Raw genomic sequence first — 16,810 nt, 5'->3', positions numbered from 1 at the left:
GTGGCACTCAACAAAACTGTGGACAACGTTCAGCGATCCGATATCTTCCCCGAGAGTGGGTGCTCGGGGAGGGCTCGTTAGCATCGTCGTCGTCATCACACACGGCCGCATCAGCGGTAGCTTGATTCTCCAAGTCTGGGTAGCATGTTTGTTGATCACTTTCAATGTTCAGATACTCGGCAAAGCCGACAGCACCGGATTTGCTATCCTCTGCGCAGAGTGCATTGATGCGGTCGCAGTACTTGGCTCCTTCTTCATCAAGTGCACATGAACAGTCAGCATCAGCATCGATGGTGCTTTCCTTCGAAAAGCCAGCGTGTTCAAAACACCACATGATCAAAGTGGGTTCCACTTGCTTCCATGCACACACAATAAGACATATAGCCCCAAGGAGGTAGATGGAGTACTCCTTGCCGTTGTCGTAGCAAAGGAGCATGCGCTTGAGCAGGTGGTGTCGGTAAATCTTCCTCATGAGGTGAACGATGCCTTGGTCCATTAGCTGCGAGATGGACGTGGTTTTCGGAGGAAGAAATACCATCCTGATAGCTTTCAGGTGTGGGATGTCACCATGCGCTGGGCAATTAACAACATTCCTGCCTGTGGCCGCAAACTTGTGGTCAAGCTACCGAGCGCAATCTGCAAATATTGCACCTGTGACCAAGGCTTTCTTGTTGTGCCGGTAGATAAGCTCATCCCTTGGCGGCAGCCGTGCATCTTTAAAGCAGCGAGGCTTCCCAGGCTTTCGAACTATGAGTAGCGGCAGCTTGTGTTTGCAGCACGTGTTCGCACCGAACAGAACGGTAATTCTTTCCTTGTCCTGCTTTCGACGACCCTTGACTGCGGTGTCCTTCCCTGTGAACGTTTTTGTGGGCAGCATCTTGTCAAAAAGGCTGCCTCGTCAAAGTTGTACCCATCATCTGCGCTGTACTCGCTAAGCAATGGAGCCAACGTATGTTTCTTCCAGTCGTCGACGACGCTCTCGTTTCCGCTGCCACTCTCCCTACGGACGGCTACGAAGGTCAAATTATTGCACTCTTTAAAACGACTGCACCATCCATTGCTACACTTGAGCTCTTCGTGCCCAAGTTGTAGAGCCAAGTCGTTGGCCTTGTCCCACGGTATCATTCCACTGACGGGAAGGTGGGTTGCGTTTGCTTTCTGCAGCCAGCGAAGTGAAGCTGATTCCACATCTTGGTACGTGGGAGCCTGTACTCGCGACGGCTTCGAAGAATATGTCTTGCTGTAGGCCTCCAGTACCTTTGACTTGCTCTTCAATATTGTGGACAACGTCGAGAGGGGCACGTTGTGCTTTTCAGCCAACTTAGTCTTGGAACATGTGTTCATACCCGCTTCTTGGATCAAGCCGAACTTCTGCTGCAGCGTTAAAGTCTGATACTTTGGCATCTTCGCTCACTGGCACTTTTGCACAGTTCAGAAAAAAAAAAAACACCACACTAGATGCAACACCTCTAACCACCACACACAAAGCAACGGCGCAGACTGGCGTAGCACGCGCACACGTCGCTCCAGGCACGGAGAGAGAATGGGCAAACGGCAGCCAGTGGCAGCGGCACGAAACGCGCTGACGCTGCGACCGCTGCGGCTGCGAGGAGCGTGCAGAGTGGGGGACGAGAGCACTTGACAAAAACCGGTATGCCTGCTGCATTGCAGCGAAGCATGTCTTCTCCTCTACAGGCACGCGTTTCGGCGGTGCGCAGGTTGTACGGTGGACTGATTTTTGTGCTAGCAGTACTACGAGTCGGGCGCTTCGTCTATAAATAATCGCGATTGCTATGTGGCATCGCCTCGTGGCTCCAAATGGCTGTCGTTTCATTGGGTTTGCGGTGAAATGGGGATCGGGAATTGCCATATAGTGCCCCAATTCTTCGAATTAACCAGGTTGGCCTAGGCGGCCGGTTCGAATTATCCGGTCAAATTTAGATTGGAATATACGGGACCACAGAGAACTTCGAATCATCTGGGCTTTCGAATTAACCGAGTTCGAGTTTACAAGGTTTTACTGTAATGCATGCGCCTGCCGGGATCAGAGGACAAGTCCAAGTTATCCGATGTTATAAATTAACTAAGGTTGAATTTTTGAGGATTTACTGTGATGCCAAAGTCAGCAAGACACGTTTTAGATTTAGCTTGTTATCAAATAAATATTTATATATGTTGTTCCTTACATGAAGCTTCAGCTGTACATTCACACTTTACTGCCCATTATCACCCCTCTCATTCCCTTTCCCCCCTTCTCTCAAAGCAGATCAGCAGCGGTCTAGTAGAGGGTCACCTCAGGACAAGTTCTCTGACTTTCCTCAAATCAATCTCTTCTATATTTTTCAGGACATGCCACAGCCTAAACAATTGATTGTTGATGGTATCTAACACCAAACCAGCACAGGGTCTAGCAAGAGATACCTTAATGGAGGGATTTGGATTAACTATGACCATCAGGCATTGCTTAATGTGCACCTGGGGAATGGTACAGAGCACTTCTGCAGTCCATGCCTATTGGGATTCCCCAAGGTAACCAAGTAAAGCAGAGCAAATTTAAGTCTAAACTGACTAAGTTGCATTTTACAGTTCAATAATGGGGCCCTGAAATGCTTTTTGAACACAGCAAGAAAATATTGCCAATCTGTCATAGGGAATACTGTGAACATGTCAGCCAAATATTACTCCACTGTATGCAGCAGGGAATTTACAATCTCGTGTCAAAAATGGCAAAAGATTGCTCGCTCTCACTTCCGCAATGTCGTCATGCAGCATCATATCGAAAGCAGCTAGCCCACCAACGCCTTGGTTGATTTCGCGATGGCGAGAACATTCTCAATAATATGCAACTGCTAATTTTGAGTATATTTGTCTACGGTCTCAAAAATATCGAAAAATCTTTCATCCTTGCACTGCACGTAGCTGCATCAGTTGGGCACGGCCTTCGAGATGGAAGTGGCGTGCTGCATTGCATAGGCTACCACAACGACAACGAGCCCTTTCTCTGCCGCGACACTCAACTTTTGGCCGGGGCTTTGCCCCCTTGGCTTCTGCACTGTGTAGCTTCCAGCGTGCTAGCAGAGACAAAAAGAGAGAGGAAGCTGGGTATTGGTGTGATAACTCCATTTACAGTAGAAGGACTCGAAAAAATTTTGCGCCATGCGATTTACAAGATTACATCCTTTATTGTAGTCAGGCCAAACTATGATAAGTTAGAAAAGTGTTCCAGGGCCTTTTAAGATTTAAGATAACAACGGCACTTGGCAATACTTTACCTAATGTTCACCGAAATGTCTTCCCTTCACTTCTTGTTCTTCACGTCTGTGTAGCTCAACAATCCTTGCTAAATGCTTACAGTTCTTTTTCCACACTCAGCTGCTTTCGACGGCGCCTTCTTCCCTTCTGTGGAACAGACTTCTTTGATTTCCTGTTCACATATTTCTTCTTCATGCCTCTTTTGCTTGTCTGTTCAGAACACACCCATTCTTGGAGATAGGCCAAGAACATTTGCATACGTATACAGTGGCACAAGCATAGCTCCAGATACCCAGTGGTCCAATTCTGTCTGTTCAGGCCAATCCAGACCAATGAAAATAATTGGTCCATGGGACATCAAATTTGATGTCCCAATATCCGTGAACCAATTTAGGGAAAATTTGAGGGAAAATTAAAAAATTTACTTTCAGAAAGGCGCAACTACTTTGAAAACTTTAGACAGCTCAATATCGCACTCCCGTTTGGAAGAAGACTAAGGAGATCAAGGAGTACATCGCACTTCTGCACACGCATCTACACATGCATGTGCTTGCAATGTACCTCATTCTTGCTATGTGGGCCTTCTGCCAGTTGCATGTGTCACGCAGCACCTGCTGCGAAGGGAATATTCATCACAACAAATGCTGCACAAGAGGCACCAACACATCCATGGAATGTACGCAGCATGTCCCCCCGATGCGGGCGAGTGATGTCCGCAGGACACGGAAAGCGTATCCAAACGATCACGCGAGGAACATTTGCTAGATGTATTCAACGCAACCCTGGCAGATGTATGTCCTCGCAGTGGATGTCAGTTGACTGTGGATGTCCGTCAGTGACTCACTATGATACTCCAGTTGCCAACACTCAGTGACCCAACTTGTATAATCAGCAAGATGACAGCCGCCTACACCCAAAAAGTGGGCAGAAGAGGCAAATAAAGCTTCACTTTAAAGAAAAAAAAAAGGAAATAATACAACTGCACTGAAAACAACACAAGTGCTGCCCTACTCGGCCAAGCATTTGCTCACCAGTGGAGGGAAGAGATTCCTCAGGCTCGCGTATTTTCAGGTTCCGTTGCTGCTGAGGGGTTCCTGCATGTGCAAAGAAACGAGATGCAAAAGCTTGTAGTAAAAAATTTCTTGCACCACTACAGCTTTTCAGTTCACTTTAAAGGGGCCCTGAACCATCCCTCGGGCTTCGTAAAATAGCATAGTCCATGGATAGCATATACTGCTTGAACATCTAAGCCAAGTTTTGCGGTCGTACACGGTGCGTGGAGCTCGCAAGCAGAGCGCGAAGTCACCCGTCTCTTAAACGCTCTCTTCTCACAGAAGCCTTCTCCTCATTCTCTTCTGGATGCTTTATTTCGTAACAAAGCAGATTCCCATATGCGGCTGCTATTGGTAGCTGCAGTCAGCTATGTGGCGTAGATACCACAGCCACCACGGGGTGCCGCCACGAGTCCACTGGCTAAGCACACTGCGGCCAGCTGAGGACAACCGCATTTGGCTTATGTTAATTTCGTCATAGGCACGCTATGAACATCCACGCTAAAGGCCTTTCTGGCGTTATTAAGGTTCCTACAGTCTGCGGGGCTTCACGACAGACTGTAAAAACTCCACCCCCTAGCGCTCTGTAGTGTACGCAGTTTGTTTGTGCGCGTGTCTATTCGTCTCTATCTCCCCCTTCCGTTCTCTTTCTCTTTTTGCCCCCCTTCCCCCTTCCCCCCGTGCAGGGTAGCCAACTGGAACTGCCTCTGGTTAACCTCCCTGCCTTTCTATGCATCCTTTTCTCTCTCTCTCTCTCGTCATAGACACCGAAATCTGAAGTCGTGGCGTCTACGTTAACATCCACAATGAAATTTTAACTGCACACCAAGGTTACATTTAGAAGGCAGAGCGTTATGGGCACGCCTTACTCCCCCGTAGCTTTCCCAGTGCGAGGCACTGAAGAAGGAACGGGAGCAGAGCGGAAGCTGTGTTTGATTGCCAATAACTCTGCTTCTGCTGAAAGCATTGAAGTACTTCTTGCAGCAAAGTATTTCTGAAATAGCCTAGCTTCACTTCAAATGCCTTTCTCTACTTCGGTAGAAAGTGGTCCAGGGCCCCTTTAATGAAGGCAACAGATAAATGTACAGTAATAAAGTCAGTTAAAATGGTTTCTAACATATACGGAACACATAGGTCAGTTTTGAAATACCTTGCACTAAATATGTCAAAAGCTTCCCATATTTATTCATAAATTTTTTTTTAATAATAGTGAGGATCCAATGTACATGTATGGATCTATGTGAAGTGAAGCTTTCGTGAAGCAATTAATCAAATGATTAAATGCGATACAACTAAATGCAATGCATACAATAGAGCTTATTTTCACTTGACGCCAATGTGCAATATCACGCAATATCACGCAATACTTATTTTTATGCACTACATCATTCAAAAGTGAAATGCAAACACCGATCTAGGCGGATGCACACTGTGGGATGTCGACGCAGCTATGTTAAGAGGACAAGATGCTGGCAGTTTTGCCCGAAGGGCGAAGCATTGATAATGACAGCAAGGTTTAGCGGTGCACTCAAGTTTCTCAAACAGTGTTCTAACCAATACAACACATGCGTGTGCGGCACAATGTTTGCCTCTCTTAAAAGCTGTAACATGCCGTGTAAAACATGCAAGATGTGTGATGGCATCGCACAGGCCCCACTACACTGCCTGTATAGTGGCACCAGTTAAATTACATTTCAAATCATGAGCATTGATATTGCTTTGCACTTTTTAATAGTCCGAGAAGACTTAAGATAAAAGGCATAAGCTGTGAATGAAATGTTTCACAACCTGTTTGCACGCTGCAATTCCAAAAAATTCTCAAACATAGTCCAGTCGACAACATAGGACTGGGCTTGAACAACCTTAGCGGTTGAATAGTATTGCATCTACTTTGCATATATGGCATAGGTAAATATATAGCATACATATACATAAATATATATAGAAAACATCAGGGTGACTGGGAAAATTTGCCTGGAGTGTCTATATAGTTGCTATCACAATGGAACCATGGATTATGCTTGTCAAAGGAGCGGAGAGGACAGGTGTATGGTAAAAAAAAAGCATTTTCGCCTGAAAGGCGAAGCACTGATTGTGATAGCAAATTAGTGGATAGCTGTACGAAGTAAAGTTAGTAGTCTTCGCGGACACATAAACTTGTAAGCATTTACTTACTAACTAAATTAACAATGATCGAATGTGTAAGCGTGACAGAACGAGGACGTAGGAAGAAACAAAAAGACAGCGCTGTCTTTGTGTCTGCTTCATTCTACATCCTTGTTCAGTCATGCTTACACATTCTATCATGGATTCAAACAAACTAGCTCGCCAATGTGTTTTAACTAAATTAACCAGCACTGTGTCAGGGGCGCACCGGTAAACATGAACACATCTTGCTCGATGAGTGCAGAAACTCGCTGTCAAAATTCTGCAGTGAGGAATCGCGGCAGTAGCAAGCAAATTGACCTTCATGCATCTCTCGCTTCAAAGCGAACGAAACGGCGAAACCAGAGCGCATGCGAAACTACCGGCACTATGGGCACTCTGCAAAAATCGCAGATCGTTTTGAAGATGAGGTCCGCGCAGGCACCCACTTTGGCCACGTCGCAGATCTCTTTCAAGATGCACGAGCCCTGGCAATGCATCCCTACGGCGTCCGCCAAAGGCATCTACTACGGCATCCATGATTCGTGTGGCGAACGCCATAGTAGACGCCGCAGTTGTCTCCACTCTGTACAGAGCAGCAGGCGAGGAGGACATCAAGGCACCTTAGCAGCAGCCACCGGAGGAGAATGCCCCTCCTGTCTCGCCTGACCCCTCTGCCTCGTTCGCTGGTTCACCCTCACATGCTTTCACTCGCACATACAGCATACAGCACGCAGCGATGGTTTTATCACCCTAGGACTTTATGCAGAACCTCATGGCGACGCCAACGGCAGAAATGCGCCTGGGATGTCCAAATAATTGGCAATGATATATTGAATTAATGATGAGGGCCCCATTCAAAAAAATGAGAGGGCTCCTCCACGGCACAGACTCCAAGCATTGAGATACACAAAAAGCCCAATGCACCTAAAAGAAAGTAAAAGTTTCGGAGTCCAGCACTCACCAAGCAATGGCTTGGTGCGTGCTTGGCGGCAGATGGGCGACAGCTGCATGCCTTCCCCTTCTGGACTCGAACCCTGGCTGCAACGTGCACGCAGGCCACCGCCACCAATAGGGCTCGAGCACAGTGCCATCTGCACACGAAAAGGTAGCTCAAGCACCAGCTGTTCAACCTCTTTGCTACAGGTATATGAACAGCTGCCTTGGAACACTTGGAACTGGTACTGACATGAAAGTAAAGGAAAACAGCTAACACAGACCGGGGGTGTTATGTCGCACACATCGTATTCCACCATGATGATATCTTGAGCCAATAAAAACTGACACAATCGCAAACTCGACAATAAGCCAAATTTGACAGTGTCCAGTACAGAGCTCCAGACCTGACTAACAGCTGCTGATTTAAATATGCGCACACGGATACCTACGCATAAAAAAATGTACTACAAATATTTCAGAATTTCAAACAGCGAATCAAGTGCAAATAAAGGCAGTTGAGATTGATCCTCACCAAACATGTTATTTTAATTTGAATAGCTTGCACTTTCTAATTGGTGCCTGCAAGCTAAAATTATGTGTTCTTCGTTTTTAACACAAAATTTAATTATGGGGTTTTACGTGCCAAAACTACTTTCCGATTATGAGGCACGCCGTAGTGGGAGACTCCAGAAATTTTCACCAGCTGGGGCTCTTTAATGTGCACCTAAATCTAAGTACCACGGGTGTTTTTGCATTTCGCCCCCATCAAAATACAGCCGCTGTGGCCGGGATTCGATCCCGCGACCTCGTGCTCAGAAGCCCTACACCGCAGCCACTGGGCAACCACGGCAGGTGGTTTTTAACATGAAGTTACACAGACGAAGACTAGAAGAAGACAGGACGAGCGCTATCCCTTTGCGCTAAAAACCAAGAATATGTTACCGTACAAACTCGCCCAGCTGTCCATTCTTTTACATTAAAATTATGTAGCCCTGTGTGGCATCGAATGCTAGTCAATTTGAGTACATTTTTGCAGCCCTGGTTAGTGCGGACAAGTCCCAGGCAGCAGCAAGTTTGGAGCACCACAAACATGATGTTTAGCGATACAAAGCAGCTGCTACTTTCCAGCTGAAACTAAAACTAAACAGCAGAGAACACATGGCTGTGGATGCCACCCAACATGAAATGACAAGCAGATCAAATGGCTTAAAATACTTGCATGTTTGTTTTTCCTGCATTTCCTGTCATATGTAGCAGGAATGGTCTAATGGCAGCCATGGCAAGCCACTCTCATTTACAGTCATTATGAGGTCTCTGATGCGACAGGAGGCCAGGCAGTCCAAAACAGCTCTATACCATTTTAAGTTTTCGTGTTGTCATTAAACAGTAGCACTGTGGCCAAACGGCAAAGCTTCTAGTGGGCAATGTTGGAATGTTGTAACTTGTTCTTGCAATGCCCAGGTTAATGCCACCCCTATCACTTTCTTTTGCCTGGCTCCTAGCATGGCACTTACAGCTAGCTTCCTTGCAACATCGTTACCCTTCGAATTTCACATTCACAAGTTAGTTTTCAATATAGTTTCAGGGTTACGAAACAACAGTGGAAGAAAAAGTTTCCATACGACTGAAATTACAGGAAGCCACATTCTATAAAGTAAGCTGTAGAACATGGGAGATCGCTGATGTCTGCATCTGTTTATTTCATGCTATTCCTAGTCACCAGCTTATTTTTGATGTCCACTGCAGGACGAAGGCCCCTCCCTGCTATTAAAAATTACCCGTCTTGCGCTCGCCGATTCCAACCTGCCTTGAAATTTCTTAATTTTATCACCCCACCTAGTATACTGCTGTCCTGGACTGCGCTTCCCCTCCCTTGGCACCCATTCTGTAACTCTAATGGTCCACCGGTTATCTGCCCTACATACCGTATTTACTCGCATAATGATCGCACTTTCTTGTAAAAAAATTTGACGCAAATTCAGGGGTGTGATCATTATGTGGGGTAAATTTCCCACGAAAAGAAAAATTTTTTTTTTCATCCCGTATTTGCTGGGGGATGACAAGCAGGCAGCTGCCGCTGTCAGTGTGGGACACCAAAGCAAAAATGGCAGCCAGCAGAGAAAGCCGAATGTGCCGTATGCGATTATTTTCTTCTAGCGAGTACATTACGCGCATTGAAACAATTTCTTCCATATCAGTAATGAATAATGTCGTTAATATCGGCAAGTCCGCGATATCAATGATTACCGATATTAAAGTTTGCGAAGTGCGGAAAGTGATGAAAGGAATTAGATGGCGCATCTGCTTATTAATGTTCGGTGCATGCAGACCACTTGGTATGTCTTCAAGAGTAGTTTGAGTAGCATTCGACGAATGGTAAGCGCGATCATCATTAGCTAGACTTGGCACACGACACATCGCTGCGGCAAGTTCAGGGTACGATCATTACGCGACTGCGATCATTATGCGAGCAAATACGGTATTACATGGCCTGCCCAGCTCCATCTTTTTCTCTTAATGTCAACTAAAATATCGACTATCCCCATTTGCTGTCAGATTCCACACCACTCTCCTCATGTCTCTTCATGCTACTGCAAATGAATAACACTGTTTCTGCTGCAGCAGCTGGCAGGTGACTCACATGCACGGGCGTCGAAGATTGTCTCCTGATGGGGCCGTCCATCAACACGCTTAGCCGTTGGCTCTCCCGCCTGCAACACAAATGATGTCAATTTGACAAGGATAGGCTAACGGGTCAAGAGTGCTGCGATTCATAATTTAGCAATGCTAAATAGTAAATACAGACAACACAGAGTGATAAGTAAGCATACGGGAAACAACCCACTTAAACTATTCTTTACAGTGAGAGTAAAATGCAGCAGAAACCATCGAAGATGACTGTCAAAGTTAGCGATAGTTTTTTTTGTGCGACTTGCTGCACGCCCCCATGCCATCCGTGAATCACAAAACCTTATGGGCACATCAGTAGAAATACGAAGAGGCAATCTCACTGCCAACCTCAGCGCCAAATAATGCTATACCGCAATATATCTTGCTGCAATCATGACATCCCAGTTGAAACTCTGTAGCAGCCCCCGCTATTGCTAGTATCCTGGCTGCAACTTTGTTTCAACAGCTATCCATCCAGCGACCGTGCTTGACATGGAAGTGTCTTTTGCAGATGGGGTGCTTGTAGCTGGCACGCACCCTGCTCTTTCCCTATTGCGTGATGCCACCTGTGTGCACGCCATCCAATTGGTTGCCCAAACATCTGTTACGCCAGATGCAGCGATGACATGCAGGCAATTATTATACTCTTGCCAACGAATTTTGTGATACATTTACCATTTCATGCTGGCAATGTCTTCCGCAGCACCAGAGGAAACTTGGTGAAACTGCCGCAGAATTTTGGTGATGTTCACTTTCAGAAAGCAATGCACTGACACAGAAAGGTGCAAAGGAGGTAATATATTGTGGGGCGTTTTAAAAACATGATAGTGATCAGGAGAAACAACAGCTTGGCAAGAAGAGGGCAGTTTGCAAGTAGGATCATCTGTTGTCAACGGTTAGAGTGACAAACAGGAATGGTGATTTTGAGCATGGTATGTAAGTCACTGTCTTTTGATGGCAACGGTGACAATGCTGGCTCTGTTGGTAGCCTGTTGTAAATGCTGTTTTGTATCAGATTACACTGTGCAAGTAATTTTCAGACCAGTTTCTTTGGGAAAAGAAACATGTTTACGATTCGATAAATACTGTAATTATTCCATGTGAACCATAGCTTTCGCATGAAAATCATCCTATGGTAGCCCGAAAGTACGCGTTTTCAGCAGAGAATATTGTGTGTTTGACATATAACCAATACTCACGTACGAGGCAGAAACCTGGAGGCTTACGAAAAGGGTTCTACTTAAATTGAGGACGACGCAATGAGCTAAGGAAAGAAGAATGATGGGTTAACGTTAAGGGATAAGAAAAGAGCAGATTGGGTGAAGGAAAAAACACGATTTAATGACATCTTAGTTGAAATCCAGAAAAAGAAACGGGCATGGGCAGGACATGTAATGAGGAGGGAAGATAACCGATGGTCATTAAGGGTTACGGACTGGATCCCAAGGGAAGGGAAGCGTAGCAGGGGGCGGCAGAAAGTTGGGTGGGCGGATGAGATGAAGAAGTTTGCATGGACAACATGGCCACAATTAGCACATGACCGGGGTAGTTGGAGAAGTATGGGAGAGGCCTTTGCCCTGCAGTGGCCGTAACCAGGCTGATGATGATGATGACATATTCACTGTCCCCTAAGCTCTGTCAATACAGATAGTACTGCTTAAAGGGGACGCAACTAAGGTCCCCTTTGCATTCGGGTCAATGTGCTGATCTGCATGCTGATGAGTCAAGTTTGAACTATACAGCAAAGGACAACTTTAGGATCGAAATAACTAAAGCTGGGCCTGTAAATATGTATGGGCTCCTACACAGCAAGCAGCTATGGACTGCATAAAGTCAGGGCCCCTAAACCACCCAGAGGTCGAAATTTAGTTGCGAGGCTACAGTTGTGCACGAGTGTGCAACGAACACGTAGACGTGAAAATTTTTCAAAATGTTCACATAATACCAGAGTTAGACGTGTCTGATGATCTAAATGCGGGCCTCGCTCATTTTGCTCTTCGCTACTCTCCGTTCGTCGGCTGGTCTCCTCCTCAACAAGTACTCCTCCAAATGTCACGTGACATACATCATCGGCCAACGCGCTTTTCGGAACACTGTCCACTTCCAGTTATCGCAACTCCGTGCTTCTCGACTACCCACTGTCATGCTGCCATGCCGGCCTGTGCTCCAACGAAGCACACTGCTGTGGACCTTGTGTTGCACGGACCTCTAGAAAGGCTCACCGATATAATAGACTCATAAGGTAACACGCCCTGCCGAAGCACCTCCACTGGAGATGAACAGCCACCATCGCCGCCTTCCCCAGATCACGGCGACGATATGGGTTGGTGTGTTCTGCTGTTTTCGCCCGCTGGCTGTTAGCCCGTTCAACGCCAATGGCATCGTCAATGCAAGTGCGCGTGCGGCATCGAAGTGGCGCCCACAAACACAAACTGCCATTGCCCTTTGATTCTGCCCGAACTCCAATGCGCTCAAGCCAAACATTGCGCAGGGCGTCATCATGAGGCAGCCGGTGTCGAATCGCTTCGTTTTTTCCATTCGGCGCTCTTGCAGCCAAGCACCGCACACGGATGCCTTCTAGGCATCGCAAAGCACTGTCAGATTCTATTCGCGCAGCTAATCGGACTGCTAAGCATGACCGTTGGAACGCGAGCGATTTGGCACTTTCGTTGCGTGTGGGCTGTAGTTACTGATTCGCAAGTGCGTACAAGCGACCAACACGACGAGGATAAGCAGGGAGCGTACGTACCTGCTAGCAGACTAAACAGAAGTCATAGGTTCTTGTTCGATCAATAAACAGCGTCTGCCTCTGGTGACATAATCAGATGCACCCTGGTGAAGTCACGACGAGCACTGGGAATACCGGAAAGGCTTGGAGAGGAGCACAGGATTGCTTTTTGATTTCATGGCGCACCCACGGTGCATAGCCCGGCAGCGTTTGGCATTGTTGGTCGTGACTGCATTCTGAACTCAATGCGCGCATTTACTTGAAATGTTTAAAAAATATTGGAGGTGGTTTAGGGGCCCTTTAACCTTGTAATGCTCAATGTGTCACATAATGCTATGCCGAGTTAGACACCTCGAAATACCGACTTAAGTACAAGAAACTTAATAGTAATAGTAAAAGTAAAACTATAGTAATAGTAAAATAGTAAACAGTAAAAGTATAGTAATAGTAAAAGTAGTAATAGGTGCGCCAAACATGCTATCTAATTGACACTTAACATAATCAAGAATTCGTGTGTTTCACATGAACTTGTTCTTTTTTGTTGAGAGGAAGAGATTCCTCACTCAAGTTTTTGCAAATAAAGGATCACCCAAAGGCTGAAGATAATTTTGAACCAAGAGACATTCGTGATGACGTGTCCTCATCTGTATACATCCTTCCGCCTCGTCGCACTGCAGTAATAACTGATGAGGAAATCCATAATGAATATGCCACCAGTATGAACCATCTGCCGGCAGCACTTTTGTGACTCGTTTACTAAGTTGATTAAGATTTTGAGGTAATTCTCCATAAACCATAACTAAGTGATAGAAAAGTTTTTTTTTCTTTCACCTATAACGCTCATCGTGCGGAACACAAATGACTGGTAATGGCACACTTCAGAGAAAGCAATTCAAATGTCATGGCAAAAGGTCAGAACCTTTTATAATTGCCGGGTACAATGCTAACATGGGAAAAATGAAGAGATTTGACCAAAACATTGCATTATAAGACGCTGCCATATAGGCAAGATGTGGTATTCTTTGCTACTTCCTTCCCCTTTTTCATGGGTGTGTCAACAATGTGTTCAAGCTGCAAAGGGTGAAAGTCAAAGCTGACTTGCTAACAACTAAAAACCTCTAGCAGGCATATACCAGAAGGCTTATGGCTGTAAGTAACCACATGCTAAGTACCGACAATATATATTGAAAATAGCAAAGAGATTTGGCTAGACTGACAACGCTAGGACTCCGCAGAATAGACGAATGATTTATTCCCACTGCCATCAGGAAACTAGCATGCATTGTAAGAAATTTGGCAATAGCTTGTACAAAATGTTTTGTACTTTATGAAGCCTGACAAGGACAGCATTTGCCTAGTACCTCAAAACCTCAGCTCAATACTGGCAGTTAAACCAAATATGTAATTCAAGAAACTTCTGATACTACATTCTAAAACATCTGAAAGGCTTTCTATCGGAAAATATTTTTAATATTGTCACATGCCAAATTTAGGTATACGGTCAAAACCCACAACGACAAAATCGCCAGGAAAAACGGAAAAATTTGCTTCCACTGCAATTTCGCTGGCACGAGACAGACAGAAAAGGTAAGAAAATGGCTCACAAGACAAAAATTTATTGCGAAAAGTTGGTAAGCTTACTTCACCAAGCCTTGTCTTTCAGCGACTTGACAGCTCTGCTTTGCACTGCAAAAAGTGGTCCATTGCCAAATCGCCACTGAGCTTACAAAAAAAAAAAAAGAACAAATTGTGTCAAAGGCAAATAACACATCCCGTCGATTCGTCGTCTTCCCTTGATGTTTTGATCCTTGGTGGTCCTCGGCATCGTCAGCTTCGCATACATTACTTATGGTGACCTATTCAGTCCCCTCCTCGTGCACAATAACGTCTTCATCTGCACGAATGAACTCGATGCTGAAGCCATCTGAAACTTCGTCTCCCATAGCACAAAGTTTGCTCCATGCATTAGTCGGCAATGGCGGCAATGGCGGCACTGCTCCGGTAGCACTGTTATCGATTGCGTATTCAGGAAAATCTTCCTCTGGTGCCGCTGAATCAGCGCATGATGCCTGCTGTGTAGCAAAGAAGCTACCATGCTTAAAACAATTTGCAATCACAGCCGGACACATTTTACCACACCATTTCCAAGCTACAATTTTTTCTAGAATTGTCTACAATTTTGTCTACAAAATTGTGGACAGCGAGCTGCAGGCAATTCCAAACTGATCAACGATCTCCATCTTAAAAAATTATGGAGTTTTACGTGCCAAAACCACTTTCTGATTATGAGGCACACTATAGTGGAGGACTCCGGAAATTTCGACCACCTGGGGTTCTTTAATGTGTGCCTACATCTAAGTACATGGGTGTTTTTGCATTTCGCCCCCATCGAAATGCGGCTGCCATGGCGAGGATTCAATCCCGCGACATCGTGCCTAGCAGCCCAACAACATAGCCACTGAGCAACCACGGCGGGTCATCTCCATCTTCTAGCCCTTTTCAACCTGGGCAATAGTTGCAGCCTTATCTGGTAGCATCAAAATTTACATTTTTTGGTTGGAGGCGGCACCTTGGCAGCAAGTTGGTGATGAACTGCTGATTTGATATTTAATGATTGTGTATTTGACTTTGTTCAATGCTGTTTACCCTGTTCAAGCTGCCGTTGTAAAAATAAATTTTTTTTTTTTTTTGTGACCGAAACCAACCTAGGGCTAAGGGTCCACTCAGTGTGTGCAAACTTTGTTACATAAGAAGGAAATAAAAGTCAGCCAGTCAGTCAAAGCAGACGGTCCGACCGTAACACACACTGTGCACGTGCGATCACATGTCCGGTAGACAAGCACAAAGCATCACCGGAGTCTTCACATGTGGATTTGGATAGTCTGCGTTTATGGATCAGCATGCCTCGCAGGCGTGCTGCTCTGCGTTTGCTGATGCCGTGATGGCACACTGGATATAAATGTGCCTACCGTGAGGTTACCACTGCTTTATTTCGTCATCTTTTTGTTTTGTTGTTTGATTTACATGTTAAATTTCCGGTAAGGATACTGCGTGGTGCTCGCCCATTGCAAAGGACAAGCTGCAATCGCCATCATCATTGCTGTTACCAGGTGCAACCGCTCCACTGCCGTTTTTTTTTGTTTTTTTTGTAAACAAAATTTTCAACTGGACAGTTACCAAAACCAATTAGTGAATATACCAATTAAATTATGACTTAACTAGCACTTTGTTTCATTGTGCAAATGATCTTTTCATGGCCAAAAACAAAGGTGACTAAATTCCAAATTTCCCTGGTATGAAACTGCACTTGGGCATTACAGGGTTAAAGGGACATTAAAGTGAAAAATGATTTCTTCTGCATCAGTAAATTACCGTTCTACAACACCAAAAACACCACTCTCACAACAATAGAACGTTTGGTAAGCCAGAAAAAGCGCAAGAACGAAATACGGGTGGCGACGCCTACTTAAGTTCTCGCACCTGGGGGCTGCGACGTCTTGGATTTTGATGGCATCTTCTAGGGCCTACGAATTTATATAGCGGTGCAGATTGACTACATTGTCTTCTAAAGGAACCAAACATTAAGCATGGCAAGTTTCGGGAACCTTCGTTCTGCCAACGCAGCCCAAATGCGAATACATACTTTGGAATCCCTGACGTCACGCTGACGTACCGGCGCTGGGGCTTCGGCACGTAATTCAAATACTTGGATACTTGGACCGTCACTTTCTCATCTAATATTCAAAGGATCTTTTTGAAATGACTGCCTGCAGGGTTCTCAAACAATGCTTCATTAGTCTAAACTGATTTATTGTTTCGCTTTAGTGTCCCCTTAAGCATGCCTGGCCGGCAACTTCACATCCACCCACCTCTCGGGATAGTTCACTTTCCCCTCCACGGCATTGCAGAAAAGCTTTCGCCGAAGGGAGTCACGGGAGTTGTTTGCTTGACTGGCCGTCTGCTTGTCCTGAGCCGCATGGAAGGTGAAGTACTCGCCTGCAAAACAAGAGCACGCCTTACTTTG

General features: G+C 45.6%; 1 protein-coding gene across 1 annotated transcript in view; it reads right to left on the bottom strand.

The window, feature by feature from the left end:
- The window catches only part of LOC142560818 (protein aurora borealis-like), a 62,343-nt gene that overhangs the window by 8,682 nt on the left and 36,851 nt on the right, over positions 1–16,810 (bottom strand). The window contains exons 7-11 of the mRNA XM_075673187.1: positions 16,656–16,782; positions 14,428–14,472; positions 10,030–10,099; positions 7,414–7,543; positions 4,284–4,346 (exon numbers count right to left, since the gene is read on the bottom strand). Of these exons, the coding sequence (XP_075529302.1) occupies positions 4,284–4,346; positions 7,414–7,543; positions 10,030–10,099; positions 14,428–14,472; positions 16,656–16,782 (435 nt within the window). The remainder of the gene's footprint in view (positions 1–4,283; positions 4,347–7,413; positions 7,544–10,029; positions 10,100–14,427; positions 14,473–16,655; positions 16,783–16,810) is intronic.

The sequence above is a fragment of the Dermacentor variabilis genome, chromosome 10 (assembly GCF_050947875.1).
Source record: "Dermacentor variabilis isolate Ectoservices chromosome 10, ASM5094787v1, whole genome shotgun sequence".
In the NCBI taxonomy this organism is placed as follows: domain Eukaryota; kingdom Metazoa; phylum Arthropoda; class Arachnida; order Ixodida; family Ixodidae; genus Dermacentor; species Dermacentor variabilis.
The sequence above is the reverse complement of the archived record's forward strand: the minus strand, read 5'-3'. Positions and strand labels throughout refer to the sequence as shown.